The 23,229-nt window shown below is 36.0% G+C and overlaps 1 protein-coding gene across 2 annotated transcripts in view; it reads left to right on the forward strand.

The window, feature by feature from the left end:
* Window positions 1-23,229, forward strand: part of LOC107568838 (laminin subunit beta-2) — a 46,880-nt gene that overhangs the window by 14,880 nt on the left and 8,771 nt on the right. Inside the window, exons 3-23 of one of the 2 annotated variants that reach the window (XM_016254828.1) lie at window positions 1,949-2,118; window positions 2,222-2,357; window positions 6,085-6,158; window positions 6,229-6,417; window positions 6,494-6,557; window positions 9,831-10,033; window positions 10,420-10,540; window positions 10,631-10,819; window positions 10,897-11,076; window positions 13,221-13,333; window positions 13,864-13,943; window positions 14,045-14,180; window positions 15,002-15,160; window positions 15,249-15,376; window positions 15,906-16,032; window positions 16,125-16,317; window positions 16,416-16,559; window positions 17,304-17,535; window positions 17,711-17,874; window positions 22,036-22,260; window positions 22,347-22,564. In XM_016254828.1, the coding sequence (XP_016110314.1) occupies window positions 1,949-2,118; window positions 2,222-2,357; window positions 6,085-6,158; window positions 6,229-6,417; window positions 6,494-6,557; window positions 9,831-10,033; window positions 10,420-10,540; window positions 10,631-10,819; window positions 10,897-11,076; window positions 13,221-13,333; window positions 13,864-13,943; window positions 14,045-14,180; window positions 15,002-15,160; window positions 15,249-15,376; window positions 15,906-16,032; window positions 16,125-16,317; window positions 16,416-16,559; window positions 17,304-17,535; window positions 17,711-17,874; window positions 22,036-22,260; window positions 22,347-22,564 (3,245 nt within the window). Of the gene's footprint in view, window positions 1-1,914; window positions 2,119-2,221; window positions 2,358-6,084; window positions 6,159-6,228; window positions 6,418-6,493; window positions 6,558-9,830; window positions 10,034-10,419; window positions 10,541-10,630; window positions 10,820-10,896; window positions 11,077-13,220; window positions 13,334-13,863; window positions 13,944-14,044; window positions 14,181-15,001; window positions 15,161-15,248; window positions 15,377-15,905; window positions 16,033-16,124; window positions 16,318-16,415; window positions 16,560-17,303; window positions 17,536-17,710; window positions 17,875-22,035; window positions 22,261-22,346; window positions 22,565-23,229 lie in introns of those variants that run through there. The other variant, XM_016254827.1, reaches the window with a different exon arrangement.

Genomic DNA, 23,229 nt, shown 5'->3' on the forward strand with positions numbered 1-23,229 from the left:
TTAGGCATTTTCCCATCAGTTCCTGCAGTTTACTGTAAGGCTTTATTTTGGAGTTTGGCTCCAGGTGGGTGTGTTGCTGTATGTGAATGTGTGATGGTACTCTGTGTGTGTGTGTGTGTGTGTGTGTGTGTGTGTGTGTGTATATATTTGGTGGCAGACGGGTGAGAGATGGTACGGTGCCAGTATTTTGGAGCAGGTGGGTGTGTTTCTGTATGTGAATGTGTGTGGGTACTCTGTGTGTGTGTGTGTGTGTGTGTGTGTGTGTGTGTGTATATATTTGGTGGCAGACGGGTGAGAGATGGTACGGTGCCAGACAGACGCAGCTGTCTTGTGTTGACGACACAGATCTCTGATGGATAAATGCTGTAAACAAGCGTTTTCCCAGGCTCTTCAAGTCCATTCATGTGACTACGCTTTCCTAATTCTCTTTGTGTGTTAGTTTACATTTGATTTCTGAGGTTAAAAGCTAAAATCTATCAAGACAAATTATGCACGTTTTAATGTATGTGTGTATCACAGCACCTGTCTGAAGCAGTCCCAGCTTTCTTTACTGCAAATCCCAACATCATCTCACATCGGGTTTGTTTGGGACACTGGCAGGAATGTTTAGCAGCTGTTGGGTGTTGTAAAAGGTTATTCTGAAACTTGAAATCTCGTAACCGCTGTCTCTGTCTCTCTTTCTCTCTTATTAAAGCTACACATACTGTACTTGATCCAATTTTTAAATGTGGCTGCAAAGCGTGTACATGTTTTAATTACTAGGGCTAAAGACTTTTACTAATATTTTTATATAATATACTAATATTTTTGAGCTCTTTGGCAATATGTTTATAGTTTTTTTTCTTATATATACACACACACACTTTATATATATACATATATACACTTAATATATAAATTAGCGCATTAACGCAGGCGATTCATTTTTTCTGTTTAACGTGGAGCTAGGGTTGGCCACCATTCAAAACTGCTGTTTCTGTCACTTTTTCTCTTGACAAGAAGTGCATTTCATTCAGTTGCAGAACGTCTTTACGAGCACATCAAACGGGAGACGTTTTAGACATGCACTCCAACTTCACTTCAGCACCAAACGCGAGTCAAACGAGCGTGGAAACGGTACTGTGCTTGCAGCACCTGCTCTTCAATTGAATTTAGTGTTTGATAACTTCAATTTTAATTTCTGTATATTTCTGCTGAAGGGCACAGGTAAATATGACATTTATTATAATGGGTTTATGTGAAGATTGCTTTAAGTTCACTTGAATTAGAAGTTATTTTTAAAGTCTAATAAATGTTAAAATTGATAGCTTTTAATTATACTGTAATGTTGAATGGCTATAGTCAATGGTTAAATAATTTTATAGAGACATCAGTATTATTGGTATCAGTGATACTGGCCTTCAGTCATAAAAAAGATGCCATTAAGCAAATGTTAAAAATATACTGTATTTATGTTGTTTGTACATTCATTTTTAAGAATGAATGTAAAATTATTGCAATATAAAAGTATATTTAAAAACTTTAATGTTAGGTGGGATTAATCACGATTAATTTCAGAAAAAATGTGCGATTAATTAGTTTCTTTTTTTTAATAGATTGACAGCATTAATATATACACACACACACACACACACACACACAGTAGTGGCCAGAATTATTAGAACACTAAGAAAACCACAATATTCATGATTTTGCTTAATTTGACATTGCTAAATAATTTAATTTCCCATCATACTAAAACAGCGATGCTGCTTCTCACCACTACAGCCTAAAGGGACTTTTTGTGGAAACTTGGCTTTTGCTGAGCATTAATGGAAAATTGCTTGAGTTCTGGTTGGCCAAACTGGCAAGAGAACAAAAATAAAAAAAATGTATTGTACCCTAAAGTAAAAATACAATCATGTTCTGCTCATCATGTCTATTTTGTTTCTTTTTGTTTCCTTGAAAGTCCTGTCAGCGGCCAGCGCACAGGAGCCTGATCTTGCCCACGGTTGTGCCCATGGAAGCTGTTACCCTGCAACCGGTGACCTCTTGGTGGGTCGAGAGATGAACTTGAAAGCTTCATCCACCTGCGGCCTGCGGTGGAGAGAACCCTACTGCATTGTCAGCCATCTGCAGGTAAAGCCAACAGCATTTCTCACAGACAGTGTGACACATTTATACACACACTATTTTTGTGAAGAGCTGATCCTTTTCATTTTTGACCCTTGACCTTATTTAGGAAGAGAAGAAGTGTTTCCACTGTGATTCACGGCGAACTTATGATCCTTATTCCAACCCCATGAGTCACCGCATTGAGAATGTCATCACCACCTTCAAACCACACCGCAAGAAGTCCTGGTGGCAGTCTGAGAATGGTGAGAGAGCAAGAACTTCCATAATCAGCTAGAGTTTTTTAGGCTTTTTACACTTTATAAGACACAGATATAGGTCAGAGTTGGATGTACATATCCACCGCAGCTCAACCTCAGCCAACTATAAACCATATGTGCTAATCTGCAGCTTCAGTCATGTTTTGATGGAAATCCACACATCCGTTTGGTTGCATTTGTCAAAAGTAGAGTAATATGTTGCCAGGAAATTTGATTGCCTCTCTGAGCCCTCCAAACCCAGCTGCTTGGCAAGGACTGGAAATGTTTCACATGTATTATTAGAAGGTTGATGTTTAAGGCGTCTATTTATACCACAGAGGCTGAGGGAGAGAGATGCATGCACTCAGAATGAAGCCCAGTGCTGGGGTAAATTAGTCTAAAACAGTTCACTGAACTGAAAATAAATATTTATAAATAATGTTTTAATGTGCACTATTGCTCAAAAGTTTGGGGTCAGTAAGATTTAGTTTAAAAAAAGAAAAGAAAAGTTGATTAAATATTTATAATGTAAAAAATGGTGTTTTAAACTTTCTTTTTATAAAAATAAAATATATTATTTTTTCCGCAGAAATATTAAGCAGCACAACTTTTTCAACATAGATAATAATAAGAAATGCTTCTTGATCACCAAATCAAGCATATTAAGCAGAATAATTTCTGAAGGATTATGTGAAACTAAAGACTGAATTAATGATGCTGAAAATTATGTTTTATAAATTATGTTTTAAAATATATTAAAGTAGAAAACAGTTTGAACTTTTACTGTATTTTTGATCAAATCCTTTCAGATCACTTATTCATTGAATACAAATAATTTATCGTACTAAATTAACAACTTAAATTGACAGGCCTACTTTTTGTTGTACTAGGATGAAGATTGATATTCAGAATGGAAGTAAGTATGTACAAGAGTGCAGAAATAGAGGAAGGTTGTTAGTTGACTTGGCTCAGATGTCCAGGCTCACCCTGACACACACTCCCTAAACCCTGCAGTATTAGAGATCATTACAGACACGGCCTGCTGCTGGCATCCCCATAGAGAGGATGAAAGAGGGAAACAAAACTCTAATAGAGCAGAACATGGAAGAGAAAAAATAGTGACTCTGCTAACGTAACTGCATTTTCCATAGCATGATAGTTATCTGTAGTTATCTGATCTAGTTATCTTCAGTAACAAAATTTCCAGTAACAATTTACTTTTTCCAACAAGTAGCAGTGTAATGAGTTAAATGCAAAATGGTTGATTTTTATTTGTCACATTGTATTGTGCACTCAATATAGCTGTATAACGCTCAGTATTGCCCCCTACTGTAAAAAATAAATAAATACATTAATTAATTAAAATAAAATAAAAAATAACTGGAAATGTACTGGTAATTTTATGCCAAGGTATTATCCATTAATTTTATAGACATTTATGTTAGCATTTTACGTTAAAATACAGGTATAACGCCTGTAAAAAAAAATCAATACAAAATTTTCCTTCATAATAAGTACAGTGTGCCCTGTTTTTATGGATTTTTTTTGTAAGTAGCTTATAGTCTGCACTTAACTTTAGCTTGTAGCTTGGCAAGCTACAGTTACAAATAAGCTTGATGCACTTATGGCTGATGAGCTGAAATTATATTTAGATCTTATTTGTCATTTTATCCAAAACAATACCTCTTTACATCTTAATAGAGGTCCTTTTATAGTTAAAGAGAGTGAACCTCTGTGTGCCTTAGTTAGGGAATTCATTATGGGAGTTCACAGGAAATGGTCACTATTTTTGCTCACGGTCGCTATGACTTCAGTAACTTTTCTGTAACAATGTCGTATAATGAACAGTAGATCAGTTGTTCAACACTTGTAGAGTGTGTCTCACAAGTAGACCCCTGTCATGACCCCTATATCGATATTGAGTGGACACTGGATATGGTACATTTTGGTCCAATTTGGTGTACATTTTAAGGCTTTAAAAAATAATTAGAGAATACAATCAAATGCATATTTTCTTTAATTTAAGAGAAATTTTTATTTTTTATCAGAAACTAGAAACCAACATTTGGTCCCAAACTAGTTTCCCCTACTTAGTGACAGCTTAACTTGGTCTTATTTTCAACACTGTTATTGGCTTCTTTATGATTTATTTTTTGAGGTGATGTATTGATAATTATTTCACAATGTTCATAATGATGACAAAAATCAGAGTTTAACTGTGTGTTTAGATATGTCTAAATAGTTGCCCCGATGAATAAAAAAAAAGCCAATAATAAAGAAATAAAAACCAATGATTAAATTACATTAATTCAAATTAAATAAAATTACTTCAGGGCCTATAATGTACCCCTATTATTATTTCACTCACTATTATGTACCCTGTTTGTAGAAACTGCCTTATGTCTATATTTCTTTATGGTGTCTGTGTCACGTGTTCTATAGGGAAAAAACAGGTGCTCTACATGAGAGTAGTCTTTTTCATAGCTCTTTGGCATGTGCTCTGGATTGAGGATTAACAACTTCCTCCTCCAGCCAAACACTGAAACATGTATTGAAAAAACAGCAAGCCATTCAGTCAATTTCCTTTTGTGCTCCACTTCACCTCCGCTGGCCTCTCCCCCTCATTCTCTTCAGCTCTGGTACAACCTGTCTCTCTTTTCCTTCAGCATCCCTTTCCTTCCTGTTTAGCTGTTGATTATGAAACGCAGGTTAAATCCAGCAGCCAGACAAAGGGCCGCTGCAGTGGACTGAGTTACAGTTTTGTAATGGTAATGCAGGGAGGCACAGGTGAGCTCTATATGGTGCCAGCTCTGCAGAATACAGACCGTCTGTCTATCCAGATGAATAATGAACTGTCAAAGTAAGAGCTGAACAGAACCATAGATTGTTAAACCATCCCATCTATTTCTAGCTCTGCTCAGTCACTGTAGGACACTGTGTTTGAATGTGCATATTGTTGTGCATTGTTATTCTGAGCCTTATTAAATTCCCAGATAAAGTGGTTCAGGAAGGAAAATATATGATCTCGTTCACTGCAGTCGCTGTGTTGTTATTGTGTTTCTGTACTCTGGGTTACAATGAGAGTGTAATAACACCAGCATTCTGCTAGCAAATATAAGTTTACTGTTAATAAAAGTTCATAGGCTTTTATAAAAGCTCTGTCTGAGATGTTTACTTTTTTGGTATTACAGAATGCTTTCAGAAGTAAAATAATAATCACATGTTTGAAGTCATTTGTTGTGAAAATATTGAACCAACATAGCAAAATCTTACAGCAACACTAATGTTTGGGGAAAAAAATAAATAAATATATATATATATACAGTATGTATGTAGTAATTTCTGTATTTTAGTTATATGTTGGTTACATTGACATCAGGTCAATCAAGGTATGTTTATTGTGTATCATTTCCAATCAAGCTGCAAATTTGTTATGCAAAAAGTATGAAAATATTATTTAAATGTATAATTAAATGACCATTAGAAAGTTTACAATTTAATAATTTAATAGAAATAAAATACAATGAAATAAAACGACAAAAATGGTCAGTGGTGCATGTATGTCCACTGCATAGTAGACAAACTAAATAAACTAATAAATAAGTGTGTGAAAAAAGTTTTATGATGTTATATTTTCATCTAAAGCCACATAATTAACAAAATAAATAATAAAATAAAGTAATAAAGAGAGCAGAAATGAAATTATTAATGTGGAACTGTCTTCTCTCCTCAGGAAAGTCTGACATTTACCTTCAGCTGGATCTGGAGGCAGAGTTTCACTTTACTCATCTCATCATGACTTTTAAGGTAAGAAAGTTTTTGTCATTTAAGAAATCACCCTTGAAACACTCCAAAACTGACCTCATACTGTACACAGACTTTCCGTCCAGCGGCCATGTTGATTGAGCGATCTGCAGATTTTGGCCGAACCTGGCAGGTGTACCGTTACTTCGCCTTCGACTGTGAGTCCACCTTCCCAGGAATTTCCCATGGTCCTCTTCGTAAAGTTGATGATGTCATCTGCGAGTCCAGATATTCTGACATCGAGCCGTCCACAGAAGGAGAGGTCAGAGATATTCAGTTGGAAGACTGTTAATTTGTCAGTTAACTTGTTTGTTGACCTTCGCTTTCATTCCGCTCAGGTGATTTATCGTGTTCTTGACCCTGCAATCCAGATCGAAGACCCTTACAGCCCCAACATTCAGAGTAAGTGAAGCTTAACAAACCTAACCTCCGACTGAATAAGATACAGGTTTTTGCACTCTTTTCCATCATTGGCAAAGATCTGTTCACATGTATTTAAATTCAGTTTCCTGTTTGCTGCTGTCCATCCTGCCTCTTTAGTACATGTCAGATGGCGGAATCTAAAATAAAGGCATGTGAAATGGAAATAGAAGCTGATTTCCCCCCCTCAGGTCGTTGTTCCTGTACGTTAACTTGCTAACCTAAAGTACTTCCTTAGAACATAATGAACAACCTGTTTTTTTCTTATAGTAGGCAAGTGCTGTATGTATCATGAACAGGTCTTCACTTGGTAACAACCAAATCTTTTTTAGTCTGATTCCTTCCTATATGACAAATAGCATGTGTTGCAGGTGTTATTTCAGATACATTAATATATGTCATTTAAAAGCAATTTTTTAAATAAAAATATCTCTGCTGTTACAATGCAGTAGCTATGGTTATTCGGAGCTTATTTAGGCAACAGCTGGATCTTAATGAACTTTTTGTCTTTGAATATTTCATCCATTTATATACAGTATGTTTTACCTTTTGCATAACTTATCGACAAAGAAAATGTAAAGGAGCAGATGGACTTGTTAGCCGAGAAGTAACTTAAATATAAATTAATTAACATTTCGGATGAGACATTCAGTACATAATGAACAAGATGTGCTCTGATAACCCAACAAAGAGCCATAAACAGGTGCAGCCTACATATCATATACTCTTTAGACTTTTCTTTTGTCTCTTCTTCCAAATTTATCGCTCAGTTTTCCCTCTTTCAGATTTCCTTTGCACATTTTTACTCGTATGTGTGTGCATAAGAGTTGCATACTCATATGTACATTGAATTTGCAGAAAAAATGATAAAACTATTAGTGCATCCAAAATAAATGTTTTTGTTTACATAATATATGTATGTATTTATAATGTATATATAAATACACACACATGTATGTATATATTTAAGAAAAATATATTATGTTTATATATTAAATATATTTAGATATAATATGAATTATATGAATATAAAATTTATACATAAATACGTGTAAATATTTTCAAAATATATACTGTATGTGTGTGTATTTATATATGCATAATAAATATACAGAGTACACATACATATATTATGTAAACAAAAACTTATTTTGGATGCGATTAATCATGAATCATGATTAATCGTTTGACAGCACTAAAAACTATTAATAAAGTTAACGTTTAGATTTTTGACTAAAATAATCAATTTAAACATGCTATAAAGTGAAAATAAAAACAGATTTTCAGAAGAATGGAAAATAAACAAGCTATAAATGTGCACTAAAGTACAAACAAAATATTACAGATTGAATAAGGTTTTGTTGGATGGTCAAACAACATTGGGTGACCTCTTCGGCCCAGTGTAAGTGTGTCGAAGCCAAGTACCCTCCCTCACAGTGTGTGTAGCAGAGTAAGCTGATGATGAACTTCCTGGTTCAGCTGGTCAGTGTAATATTCCCATACAGCTGTGAGTTCTCAGTCATGCACCGTGTGAGAGTGTATAAATTTATCTCACACTCACTGTGTGGCTCTCACTTTCTGTTATACTGAACATCTAGAGCATGACTGGAACAAACAGCTTGTGCACAGGAGCTGCATTCACTGATCACTGACGTTGGGATATAAGCCCCTCACACCCACACACACACACACACACACACACACATGACTTTATGAATTTCCCTCCAACTGTTTATCTTATAAATCAAACAAGTCCCACTTCATTGAGTGTCTGTGAAGCGTAACAGGAGTCTATCTGCCACACTTCTGCTAAAGGCCTCCACGCTCAGCTGACTGCAACCTCCCACTGAGGAGCAGGCCATTGGCTCAGGGGAGAAGGGGTCAGAGGTCATGGGTTAACAGGGTTTAGGGAATTTTTTTACAAGGGTAGGTGGATGTTCTCATAATTGGGTGGTCATGACTGTGTGGTTGATGATGGTTTGGTGTGATCCTGATTTTTCCCAACAACCATTGTCATTTAGGCATCATATTCTGGCAATATAAGCACTTTTGCTGTAACAAAAATCTGTGGTTAATTGTATACCTCTGTTAAACAGGGCCAGGCCTGTTCAAGGCTACAAGATGTTTTAAGAATGTCTTTTATTACAGTTTTATATGTAGACAGTAAATACAATACAGACAGTAAATATAATTCATCTGAAAGATTTTTTTAAAGGTTTTTAAAAGTCTCTTATGCTCGCCAAGGCTGCATTTATTTATTGATAGAAATATAGTAAAACAGTAATATTATGACAATTTAAAATAACTGTTCTCTATTTGAATATGTTTTAAAATGTCATTTATTCCTGTGATGGCAAAGCTTTTGGTGCTCAGGAAATATTATGATCAACGTTACCCTAGTGAAAAAGTTATTTTTTTTCAAATACATTTATTTCATAAGTATAGTTCAAATCTATTAACATATTTACTGACATATCGCTTGAGACTTACTGATATAAAAATTATAATTAAACTTTGGAGTTTGGAGTTTTACTTGCACACAATGCACATTTCTTAATATCAAGCCTAAAATGTCACTATTGATGAGGATTGTATGATCGTTGAATAATATCAGTCTTTCAATGCAAGATATTTAAAGTGAATCTGAAGTATACTTGCAATAGTATACTTTAACACTACTTTAACACAATCAAATATACTTCATTGTATCTTCAGTTGGACTTCAGCACTACTTGCACACAATTAAAGTGCATTAAGTACAAAATGAGTTGTTCCAATTTAGCAGACTTCAAGTATACCAGTTTAGTATACTAAAAGTACAACTGCACGGTACTTTTATTAAGTACATAAACATTTAAATGTATTTGTGGTATACTAAGCATGAAATAAATGTATTTCAAATACATTTTAGTATATTTATTTTTCACTAGGATGAAAACATGATTTTTTAGGATTCTTTGATAAATAGAAATATATTAAACTACAGCATTTTTTCAATAGAAATTTCTAAACATTATAAATGTCTTTACTGTCACTTTTGATCAATTTAATGCATCCATGCTAAATGAAAGTATTCATTTTTTCTTAAATAAAAAAATAAAATAAAAAATAAAGTAATAATAATGCAAAAGACCAAACCTTTGAAAGCTAGTGCATGCTAGTGCATCCATTCTCACATCACAAATGACATTAGTGTCCTTCTCTTTGGTTTATGGTCCCCTGTCCTCCACTAACCCCAATGTCTTCATATTGCAGACCAGCTGAAGATCACTAATCTCCGTCTGAACCTCACCAAGCTGCACACTCTGGGTGATAACCTGCTGGACTCACGGACCGAGATCAAAGAGAAATACTACTATGCCATATATGAGCTGGTTGTCAGGGGCAACTGCTTCTGCTATGGCCACGCCTCCGAATGTGCTCCTATTGACGGCATCAGGGATGACATTGAGGGCATGGTGAGTTACTGAACTGTAGCAATTTAGCAATGGGTATGCATTATATATTGCTACAAAATCAGATATCAGACAATACTGGAGTTTTTTTTTTTAGATCTAATAGTTTTGTTGAATATTAGATATTCATTTGAACATGCTAATTTTCCCTATTTTTACATTTAGATTACCTTTGCTGTCATTTAGCAACCACTTAAAGTTCATTTTTTAAAACACTAATAATTTAACACTGTTATCTTTAGCAAATCTCCAAATAAATATACATTTTTCATAGTGTACATTAAAATGTAGTAATGCTTAAATTCACCACTAGCAGTGCTTTATTTATATATTTATATCTAGTCTATTTAGACAAAACAGTTTGTAATTTTAATATGGACCATCTCTAGGTACATGGGAGGTGTGTGTGCAAACACAACACCAAAGGACTGAACTGTGAACAGTGTGATGACTTCTATAATGACCTGCCCTGGGGACCAGCTGAGGGCCGTAACACTAATGCCTGCAAAAGTAATTATGAATGACCATAATCGTATAGCTCATAAAGTGCATAGACATACACCTCTTATGTCACGGTTAACACTTTCCTCTTTTTCCCAGAATGCAACTGTAACGGACACTCCAAAGAGTGTCATTTTGACATGGCAGTGTATCTGGCTACGGGGAACGTCAGTGGAGGTGTGTGTGACAACTGTCTCCACAACACCATGGGCCGCAACTGTGAGACCTGTAAACCTTTTTATTATCAGGATCCAACTCGAGACATCAGAGACCCTGGAGTCTGCGTGGGTAAGAAGCTAGATACTAAACATATACATTTAAGCATTATACTGTATATGACTGCTTATATCTGTTCTCTCTGCTAGCCTGCGACTGTGACCCAGATGGTTCTCTGAACGGTGGCATTTGTGATGGGCATGATGACCCCTCTCTGGGCATGATCGCTGGGCAGTGCCGCTGTAAAGACAACGTTGAAGGAGCACGCTGTGATAAATGCAAGCCTGGTTTCTTTGGGCTCAGTGCTAGTGATCCTCGTGGCTGCCAACGTAAGTGCAAGCTGATACCAATTATTTACATGTTATCACTGATAACTAGGGTTGTGACGGTAATGGAATTTTCCCACCGGTTAATCGACGTGTGACAACACCGATAATATCGGTATTAGGGGGCAGGGGCGTTTCCTCTTTTCCTCTTTTCCTAGCTTTCCTTCGCTTTTAAATAGCTTGCAAAAGCGTCGTGCGCATTTTACTTTCACTTTCAAATAGCGGCAATTCGGCGTAAAGCAATTGTTTGTTTTTAGTTTGTTTGAATTTTCCCTCTTTTCCTCGCTTTCCTTCGCTTTTAAATAGCTTGCAAAAGCGTCGTGCGCATTTTACTTTCACTTTCAAATAGCGGCAATTCGGCGTAAAGCAATTGTTTGTTTTTAGTTTGTTTGAATTTTCCCTCTTTTCCTCGCTTTCCTTCGCTTTTAAATAGCTTGCAAAAGCGTCGTGCGCATTTTACTTTCACTTTCAAATAGCGGCAATTCGGCGTAAAGCAATTGTTTGTTTTTAGTTTGTTTGAATTTTCCCTCTTTTCCTCGCTTTCCTTCGCTTTTAAATAGCTTAAAAGCACCATGCGCATTTTACGAATTAGCGGCAATTCATTGTCTTGAATGCAACAACAAAATACAATGTCAAACTCACTTTAGCCTATATATAAAACATAGAACTTTTATTAACAAAACGAATAAAAATACACCATGCTATAGGGCAGGATATGCCTAATATAAAATAACAAATAACTTACATAACGTTTAAATAGGTAGCCTATACAAAACTGGAAATAAGTAAACATGTATAATATATAACCAAATAAATAAGAAACATAGAAAGTTTATTAGCAAAACGAATAAGAAAGCTTGGAGGCACGGGATACACCTTGATGTCAAATAAAATAAATAAATTACACAAAGTTTAAATAAAGTAAAAATCAGCAAACACTGTGGAACCAATTAAATAAGAAACGAATGTTTAAAAAAACTTCCAAAATCACCTTAGATAAACAGCAAATGTCAACAGCTAAATCATCCGCGATCGTCTTGTCTGTCTCACCTCACTCTTCTTGTCAGTCAGCTCGACTCACTTTCCTCACTGGAGAAATGAAATCTGATCTGTGATGTGACTGTCGTTCGACACGCTGCATTGAGCAGCCGCATTCAGTTTTTAATTGTAGTGTCTGTTCTTTTACTGAACTAAATTATTTTTATTACTATAAAAAAAATCTAAACGACGGTGGGGGTCGGTGCCGCGGTGGGCAAGTGACGTAACCGGTGTTGCGGCTTAACAACGGTATCGCTGTCAGCACCGTCTATTGCGGCAAGCCTTCTGGATAACCCATAATTAGGCCAAATTTTTTCTTAAATTTTTTACTTTACTTTTTTTTTTTAATTTATGGGTTATCAGTAGGCTTGTCGTGATAGACGGTGCTGACGGTGATACCGTTTTGTCTAAATATATTGAAAATAAAGCACAAAAAATCAGTCACCTAAATGATAAGTTAATTTTGGTGTCATAACATTATAATGTACAGTATGAAGAATGGGATATTCATTTTGATATTTGCTGAAAGTTACATGACGTAGTATCATTACATTTTTAGTGTTTTTAAAGATTAACTTTAGGTGAGCGTTAAATGACTGCTGAAGGTATCTGAACAAATGAGGGTAATTAAATATAAACATAGAGGAAATTTATAATGAACAATAAAAGATACAACAGCATAGATATAACTAACCATTCAAAAGTTTGGTGTCTGTAAGATTTCTTTAATGTTTTAGAAGTTTTTTTATGCTCATCAAGATCAAAAATAAATTTTTCTCCAGGATGCTTTGATGAACTGAAACTTAAAAAGATCAGAATATATTAGAAATAGAAATATTTTATCTTCAAATGTCTTTACTGTCACTTTTGATCAATTTAATGCATCCTTACTGAATAAAAGTATTATATTCTTTAAAAAATCTTACTGGCCCCAGATTTTTGAACAGACACTTTGACAATTCAGAGCACAGTTTTTTTTAGTCCAAGTTAGCAAGGAGTTAAATAGCTCTGCACTTTTAGACCTCAGTCTTTTTAAAGAACATTTTTCTGGTATGTTTTATTCTTGATACTCGATCATTCTCTTTCTTTCTTTCACTGATCTACTTTAGCATGTAAATGTGACCCCAGGGGTACAGTGTCCGGTAGTTCTCAATGTGACCCTGTTAACGGAGACTGCTTCTGCAAACGCCTTGTCACTGGACACAGATGCAACCAATGTCTGGTAAGTAAAGCAAAAAAAGTTTGCCTTTTTTGTAGCTTATTATTCCCCATACTCCTCTGTGAGAACATTTAATTACCAGTCACTAGTTGGCATTGCATGCTTTCTGGTACCTTGTATCCCCTCTACTGTGGTAACATGAACTAAGAGTGATTGATCTACAGTAGAGCTGTATGTCTGCATTTAGCCCAAGGGTTTATGGAGGATGGTGTAGATTTTCACACAACTTAAAATGGAATGAAAGGAAGAGCTGCATCCTGAAATTAGACAAGCAATAAATACCTCTAGTAGTAGAGTGATGTCACTTCACTTTATGGATATGTACCATGGTAATTCTTTACTATTTTTGTCATGGTATTTGCTTATGGTTATTGATTAGCACTGCATGGTTTCAAAGTATCATGGAATTACCAGGGTTTTGACTCAGTATTTTGTAGTTAATAATCTGAATATTAAATGTCATATTGTGGCTTATGTGTCATTTTTATTAGTATGTATACCACTGGTTTGTGTTTTATGTGCATTTTCTACAGCCTGAGCACTGGGCCTTGAGTCATGACGCCAATGGCTGCAGAGGATGTGACTGTGATGTGGGTGGAGCTACAGACAACCAGTCAGTATTTTTTGGTTTATGGGGATTCAGGCTGTTGGCAGTTTTTGTATTAATAATATGAAACTTAATTGTAATAAAAATAATGTGCTTTGCGTCTGAAGATGCTCAATGGAAACAGGCCAGTGTCACTGTCGGAGTCACATGATTGGTCGCCAGTGTAACCAAGTGGAGTCTAGTTATTTCTTCATGGCCCTCGACCACTACATATACGAGGCTGAAAATGCCAAACTGGCTCAAGTAAGTGCAGAAATGGGACAAACAGGAAGATATTTGCTTTGTTTTTAGCCCCATGTATTCTGTCTGATAACTATGGACGCCTGTTTCTGCCACTGAAAATAAATAAAGATAATTGCGAGTTTTTATCACACAATTCAGACTTTTTTTCTCAAAATTGCGTAATACAAACTTACAATTCTAACTTTTTTTATCTCGCAGAATTGCAACTTTATTTCTCAGAATTATGAGTTTAAATCTTGCAATTTTGAGTTTATATCATGCAATACTGACTTTATAACTCACAAAAGCGAGTTTATATCACGCAATTCTGAGAAAAAAAAGTCAGAACTGCGAGTTTATATCTTACAGTTCTGAGAAAAATATGTGAGAATAAAAGATAAAAAGTCGCAATTACCTTTTTTATTTTTTATTCAGTGGCAGAAGTGGGCTTCCATAGATAACCATTTAACCAGTTAACTTTCTTCATCAAGCAACAGAACAAATATTTCAAAGATGTTTCAGAATATCAAAGGTGCATGCCAAGTGTCAAAAGGAAAGAAACACAGATGTCGTTCAAAGATATTATGATCAAATATTTATTGGGACCGATACCATAATTATTTAATATTATTAAATAATAAAATAAAAAGAAATATAAAAATACTATAAAAATGTTAAATAAATAATAATTCTCCACTATTTTGTCTAAATAAATTAAACGTAAAACACTAAAAACTAAAAGTGCAAGTGAATTTATACAACATTGTGTGTACAACATTTGGTCAAAATTGTATATTCATTTTGAGATTTGATTAAAGATTATATTTGTGTATATTTTATAGGGCTCTGCATTTGAGGAGAGAGAGTACCAGCCGGGCCGTCACGTCTCGTGGACAGGCACTGGGTTTGCACGGGCTCCTGAAGGTGGTACGTTGGAGTTTGCCATTAACAATATTCCATATTCTATGGAATATGACATCCTCCTTCGCTATGAGCTTCAGGTAGATTACATGTCTTCTCAATGGCTTCATAGGCTACTCAGAGTAGTGTGTTATGGGTGTACTCATGTGCGTTTATGTGCTTTTAAAGATGCCACGAGACTGGGAGGAGGTCCGTGTAATGGTGATTAGACCTGGCCCCATACCTACCAGCAGTCCATGTGGAAATACCATCCCTGCAGATGATCTGCTAACTGTATCGCTCCCATCTGGTGCCAGGTCTGTGAAACACATGTACAAATGTTTTAAGGGTCAGTCCATACATCTATCTGTCTATCTGTCTGTCTGTGTCTGTCTATCTGTCTGTCTGTCTATCTATTTATTTTTACTTTATTTTATTTTTAATTTTTTGTTCCAAACAAGAAACAAGAAATAAAGTCATACAAGTTTGTAACGTCATGAGGGTGAGAAATTGTCCAATTAATCCAATTAATGTTTATTTTTTTGCTTTTGTATCCCAAAATCTTCTCAGTTTGGCTTATAACACAGATTTAATGTACTTCTTCGTTTGTTTGATTTTTTTCTTTTGTTTTAATTGTTGCTGTTTGGTTTATTTATTGTTTGGTTTCAATGTTTTTGTTTTATTTGTTTCTTTGTTTTTGTTTGTTTTACTGTCTCTTGTTTTTATTGTTGCTTTTTGTTTGTTGTTTTTTGTTTTTGTTGCAGTTTGTTGCTTTTTTGTTTCTTTAATCATTCATTTATTTATTTATTGCTTTCTGTCTTCCTGTCTTCTGATGCACTGCTACAGGTTTGTGGTTCTTCCTCAGCCGATGTGTTTGGAGAAAGGAGTGAGTTACAAACTGCGTGTGGAGTTCATCCCTTATGCTGACAGGAACAGCATTACCTCAACTAATGCCTTTGTACTTGTTGACTCTGTAAGCATCCATCTGTGATTTTATTCAGCTCTTATGAAGTCTTCATGTTCTGTCTAGTTTTGACTTGTTCTTTCATCTCTTCACCTCCCCAGATTGCCCTTCTCCCTCGTTACTCTTCTCTAGAGATGTTTACCGCGGGAGACCCTGCCTCCGTCGCACGAAAGCAGAGCTACGAGCGTTACCGCTGCCACGAGACTGCCAAGAGTGTGTCCCGTCCACAGATGAGTGAAGTGTGTGCTAAACTCATCACCAGCATGTCTGCCCTCATTAACGACGGCGCAATGCGTGAGTGTCAGCAGAGAATGTAGGGTCTGTGTTGGGAATATTGGGGTTTGTGTTCACTTGTTCATGTTGTTATTAAGACAAGAACATTGATCCCACAGCTTGTGAATGCGATCCTCAGGGTTCGCTCAGCTCTGAGTGTGATGTCCGTGGGGGTCAATGCCGCTGCAGGCCCAACATATCAGGCCGGTGCTGTGATAAATGTGCACCAGGAGCTTACGGCTTTGGCCCTTCCGGATGCAAACGTAAGACAAATCAATGTACCTGCTGTGGTAAATTGGTAACATTTTGATAAAATTCCTCTTTGTGTGTTCTTCTTTGTATTTTTTCCCCCTTTTCGTTTCTTTTCATTAGTTTTTTGTTCTGTTATATTTATTTGTTTTTATAATATACTTCCTTTTTCTTTTCCGTTTGTGTTTGTTTTGCTTTCTTTTACTGTGTTTTTTTCCTGGTTTCTTTCTTTCTTTTTTGTTTGTTTTTCTTTTGTTTATGCTGCTTGTTTTAAAAAAAAATTTTTTTTTTATTTTTATATTTTGTTTTATTTGTTTTATTTTATTTTTTGTTTTTCATTTGTTTGTTTCTTTTGTTGTTTGTTTGATTTCTTTTGTTTTTACTGTTGCTGTTGCTTTATTGTTTGTTTTTTATTTGTTTATTTCTTTTTGTTTGTTTGTTGTTTTCTTTTTGTTAATAATTTTTTCTTTTCTATTTTTTTCTATTTTGTTTTGTTTAATTTAATTTGTTTTTGCTTGTTTGTTTCTTTTTTGTTTTTACTGTTGATGTTGCTTTATTGTTTGTTTTTTGTTTGTTTCTATTTGTTTGTTGATTTGTTTTATTTGTTTCCTAGTTTTTATTTGTTTTTCTTTTTCCTTTTTTATTCTTTGCGTGTTTTTTGTTGTATTTCTGTTTGTTTTTTTGTTTCTTGCTTTTCTATCCTTCATTTCTGTCTGTCTGTCTGTCTGTCATTAATTGCTTTCTGTCTTTGTCCTTAGTTTGTGAATGTAGTTTGGAGGGCTCGCAGAGCCGATTCTGTGACCAGTACTCAGGACAGTGTCCATGTCGGGCCGGTGCATTTGGTCAGCGCTGTGATGGTTGTCAGGCTGGACACTGGGGCTTCCCAAACTGCAGGCCATGTGAATGTAATGGACATGCTGATGAGTGCCACCAAAGGACTGGAGCCTGTATCAACTGCAGAAGCAATACAGCCGGGGATAAATGTGACAGGTACAAGGGGCAAAAAGACAGACATTCTTGACATTTTAAGCTGTATAGTTAAACTGATAATTATTATCATTAGAGGACACTTAAAGATATTTGAGAATCTTTTAAAGTTTACCGGCAAACTTTTTCTTGAATGGTCCTCTGCCTGAGCTAATGTAATAAATACCTCTTGTCACAGGTGTGCTAATGGTTACTATGGAAACCCGGCTCTTGGTTTAGGGAGTCTGTGTCGGTCCTGCCCCTGTCCTGAGGGCCCCAACAGCGGACGCCACTATGCCGCCTCTTGTTACCAAGACAACCGCAACCAACAGGTGGTCTGCAACTGCAACCAGGGTTACACAGGTATTTTTAACCACAGAATTTTCTTTCCTTCCACAGATGGATGGAATCAAATTAAGTTAAGATGAGGTCTGGGTCATGTGCAGTTGCAGTTTTTGCATACATGCAACGGGAGAATGTAGACATCCCAAATTAATAAGTGCTTGAATTGGGCTTTATAGTGCTATTTAACACCCTGAGTCCATCTGCATCTGTATAGGATGCAGAAAATGCCATAATCAGAGATAAAGGCCACTGTCACTCTGATAAGCCAATACAGTGATCATGTGTGTTATCTCCTGTCCCCTCCTCAACTGGACACAGGGATTGTAAAGCGCTCTGCAGGGGCAGTCCTCAAGCGTGAGTAACCATGGAGACCCACCACACCTCCATCACCCGTCCCGTCCCGTCCCTCCCTAGCGCATGGCACTTTACTCCTTGCATGTACATTTGCAGAACCCTGTGAAACTGCATCAAGTGCAGTCATATGTGACTGAGTAGTGTTGGAGAGTAACTAACTAAATGTAGCTAGTAGTTGTTTTTTAAAACTAAGGTTTTCTAGTGCTTAGCTTTCCAGCTGAGCGAAATTAAATAATAATAATTAAACGCTAACGTAAAATGTGTTCTCTCTCTCATATTAAGCATTGGATAGTCCAGTTTATTTAAATGCAGAGTCTTAAAGGGATAGTTCACCCAAAAATAAAAAAGTCCAAACCCATAAGACCTTCGTACATCTTCAGAACACAAATTAAGATATTTTTGATGAAATCTGAGAGAGTTCTGACCCTGCATAGACAGCAACACAACTGATATGTTCAAAGCCCAGAAGGGTAGTAAGGACATGGGTGTAAAATACAAAAATAAAAAATGTGCACTTTTTCCGGGCAAGTGTGTTTATGTAGATGTAGCAACGGCCAGTGTGAATAAATCTAGACTTAAACCCAAAGAAACAAGAAGTCTATGTATTACTCGACTATTTATTCATATCAAAAACGAGACAATCTGAACATTACGGAGCGTAACACTCATGCAGTGTATGTTTCAATCATACTCGAAGCCGGAGGACGCTCTTGCTCAGAAAGTCAAAAACTGCCTCGTAGAAGAAATAGCTTATGACATGCAAGAAATCCCTAATATGGGCCCCTAAACCCTTTCTGGGCTGTGAACATGATAGTTGCGTTGCTGTCTATGCAGGGTCAGAAAGCTCTTGGATTTCATCAAAAATATCTTAATTTGTGTTCCGATATGAACAAAGGTCTTATGGGTTTGGAACGATATGAGGGTGAGTAATTAAAGGTGCAGTAGATCTTGGAAAATGCTAACTTTAGCCTGATAGCACTGAAAGCGGATGTCCCACCCTCCCTGTAATCGCCGTCCAAGCCCCTGAACACATTTACGCTCACAGACCAGAATACCAGAGACAACATTACTACAATAGGCTACATCAGCGGTTCCCAATTCCAGTCCATGTTCCTAAGTGAAGTCAGGAAGGAGGGAGCATTGAACACTGTGTAGGGATCATATGGATCGGAACACCGTTCATGCACGTGTAAGGTAAACAGGTCAATAATAATTTAGCTCAAAGGGAATCATTTAAGATTTTAAAGGGAACTCCACCATTAATATGCAAGGCTCTCTTCTAACGAGCTGGTTATCTGAATCGCGAGGACTGGAAGTGGGAACCGCTGGACTACATCATGTGCCATTCACCGGTGAGAAAACTTTAAAAGTACTACAATACCAGGAAGGAAGATCAGGTTGTTGATGTTTGTCTGCCATTCCCGCTCTATCTGCACAGCGTGCGTGAACGCGCTGATGATGTATTCTGTCTGCGCGTACCAGGTGCGCTGAGGCATGCAGATACATACTGTACATTGACAGGCAGGTAGGTAAGTCAATTAAAACGCTCGGAACGAGCGTTTTGATTGGATGAGCATTTCTTGGTCCTACGCCTTCCACAGAATATATAAATACAGATAAATACATTTAGACCACTTAACTTAATGATTGCTATGGGGATGTGAAGAGACTTTCAACCAGCATAACAAAAAAAAATTCTGAAGACAATCACCTATTGCACCTTTAATGGCAGAATTTTCATTTTTGAGTGAACTATCCCTTTAAGCAATAACATACTATATTATACTATTTATTACAATCATTTTACAAAATAATATTTATTATTCTTTATTAGTTCTAGTTTTCAAATTTTTCAAATTTTATGGTATTTAATGTAATTTGATGTTTTTACATTGATATTCAAATGCTATTTAGTTCTCTCTCTCTAATAGAGATCCTCTTTGTTTTTGAGCTAAATACCTATCTGATTTAAATTCTATTCTAATCTATCACTAGAAGTGAGTGCTTCTCTGTTCCTTTGCCAGCATTTGAGCCAGAGAAGCAGGTGCCTGTCTCTATATAGCACTTGGCTGCAAAGAGATATGAATCATGAAGAGAGTGAATCAGAGAGATGTGAAAAAAGTGAATCAGAGCTTCCTGTTTAGACGAAATTAAAATTACAGCTAAAGTAAGATAACCGAGCTTCAAAATTGTGTCAGATCTATTAAAGGGGTCGTATGATGTTGCTAAAAAGAGCATTTGGTGTAATGAAATGTGTTTATGCGGTTTAAGGTTAAAAAAACACATTCTTTTCCACATATTGTACATTATTGTTTCTCCTCTATGCCCCGCCTTTCTGAAATGCGCCGATTTTTACAAAGCTCATCGGTCTGAAAAGCAAGGTGTGCTGTGATTGGCCAGCTATCCAGTGCGTTGTGATTGGCCGAATACCTCAAGCGTGTTACGGAAATGTTACGCCCCTTACTATATTGTGATGATGCCCTGACAGACCGGAGCGATGATTCAAACACATGAAAACCCATTATAAATGAGGCATTCGTTGCATCCAGTGGGGACATAATTATGGATTATAATGTCTTATACTGTCTTTTTACGCGTTGCGTTGCATCGCGCGGCGTAAACATAAAACCATGTCTGCATTTGTGATCGGAGAAATTACAAACAACAAGCCCTACTCTACACTGCCCAAAAAACTCACTTTAAATATAAAAAATATAAAAGCTCTTACAATCTGTGAGTCAGAACAGCCAGCATTGTATTCTACTCTACCAGGATCAGTAAACAGTCCTCCATAAAATGTGCTGCACACATCTGAATATTTGGGTTGAGGCAACAACAATACTACAGCGAGAATAAAAGTTGCACCTTCTTTCTTTGCGTGAACATTTGGGCGGCGTTATGCAAATCTTCCCACATCGTGCCGTTTTAGGTAGGCGTGGCTGACTCTTTACTTTTACAAAGAATATCTCTTTAGTCTTTGCAACTTTACAGATCTTCTTTATGCACCAAGAGCTTGTAACACTCCAAAGAGAAAGGAAGAATTGAAATCGCATCATATGACCCCTTTAACGTAAAACAGTAATTTTCACTCTGATGCTTTGTACCTCATCACTCTTTAGGAGATTATACTAGTACTCAGACTGTTGAGTGTATTATGATTTGGCATTAAGACTAAAATGTGACATTTTCATAATAATTTTTCATAATTTGTGAATTATGTTATTTTTATTGTTAGACTGTATTCTTAGCTTTACATGAAGAGTTTGTATGTGTGCACTTGCATCCTTTAAATAATAATTCCATTAATAAATACATTTATTAATTTAATGTCATAACTGTATATTTTTCTACTATTTAAAGAACAATGTCCCATATTGCAGTTACTTTAACACCAAGCCACCAGTAATGATTTTGATCCAATTTGGTTTAACACCTTTTCTATTACATATGTGAACCTAATATTGCTTATATTAATTATGTAGTTAAAGTTTTACTCAGTAACCCTATTAAATAAATTGTGCAGGTTATGGAAAAATAATCATGAAACTGGAAGTGCTTTATTTCAAAAAGACTGTGGATTTTCCAGCTGTAACCGTTTTAATGCTATATATTCTCTTGAAGAAAATATTATTAAATGCAGTTCAGCATTAAAAATGTCCATCAAATGTATTAAAGTCATTTTTCTTTTCATTTTTGATTTCACATATGCTTTATAAAGTCATTTGCTCTGTTTAGTTGTGACATGGGAGTAAAACATTTTTTTTAACGATATGTCGTCAAATACTATCTTTATGCAACTAAACGCCTACTTTCTCCCTCAACCAGGTCCACGATGTGACGAATGTGCTCCGGGTTATTACGGCGACCCCTCTAAGCCCGGTGGACGGTGCCAACCTTGTCGTTGCAGTAACAACATCGACCTATCAGATCCTGAGGCATGTGACAAGCATACTGGCCAGTGTCTCAAGTGCCTGTACAACACTGAAGGACCGGACTGTGGCGTGTGCAAGAGCGGATACTATGGAGATGCTTCCCGCCGCAACTGCCGGAGTGAGTGTACCTGGGTCTTACATTACTTTTCTACATTATAGTGCACTATTAATATAATAAACATATCAACACTTTCACCCACCCAGAGTGCACATGCAACTTCTTGGGCACGGAGCGCAGTCAGTGTCTATCTCGAGATGACTGCGTGTGCCAGCGTGCCACAGGACAGTGTCAGTGTCTGCCTCACGTTATTGGACAAACCTGTGATCACTGTGCTCCCAATTACTGGAACCTGGCGAGTGGACGAGGCTGTGAGCCCTGTGGCTGTGACCCCAACAATGCCTACACATCTGCCTGTAATGAGGTACTGTTGGCTCACAAATACAGCTTACATTCAATATATACATATAAACTACCATTCAAAAGTTTGAGGTCAATACGATTTTTTTAAAGAAATTAAAAATTCAGTACGGTTTAAACTGATTAAAAGTGACATTAGTGAAAACATTTATAATGTTATAAAAGGCTTTTATTTTAAATAAATGCTGTTCTTTTGAACTTTCTCTTCATCAAAGAAAATGTCCTAAAAAAATGCTTCTACAAAAATACTAAGCAGCACAACTGTCTTTAACATAAATAATAATAAATGATTTCTGAAATCGTGTGACACTGAAGACCGAAGTAATGGTGCTGAAAATTCAGCTTTCCCATCACAGAAATGAATTACATTTTAAAATATATTAAAATAGAAAACAATTATTTTAAATTGTAATAATATTTCACAATATTACTGTTTTTACTGTATTTTAGATCAAATAAATGTGTCCTTGTTGAGCATAAGAGACGTCTTCCAAAAATATAAACAAAACTTGCAGACTACAAACTTTTAAACGGTAGTGTTTATTTATTTATTTATTTATAATACAGCATTTTAGATTTTACACAAAGACAGATAGGTGATACAGTAAGTAGACTTAGGGAATAGGAACTGAAATCTAAAAAAAAGCTTGACTTATCTAATATTAAATT

This window comes from Sinocyclocheilus grahami, unplaced genomic scaffold (genome assembly GCF_001515645.1).
Source record: "Sinocyclocheilus grahami isolate Dianchi unplaced genomic scaffold, SAMN03320097.WGS_v1.1 scaffold1286.1, whole genome shotgun sequence".
NCBI lineage: Eukaryota > Metazoa > Chordata > Actinopteri > Cypriniformes > Cyprinidae > Sinocyclocheilus > Sinocyclocheilus grahami.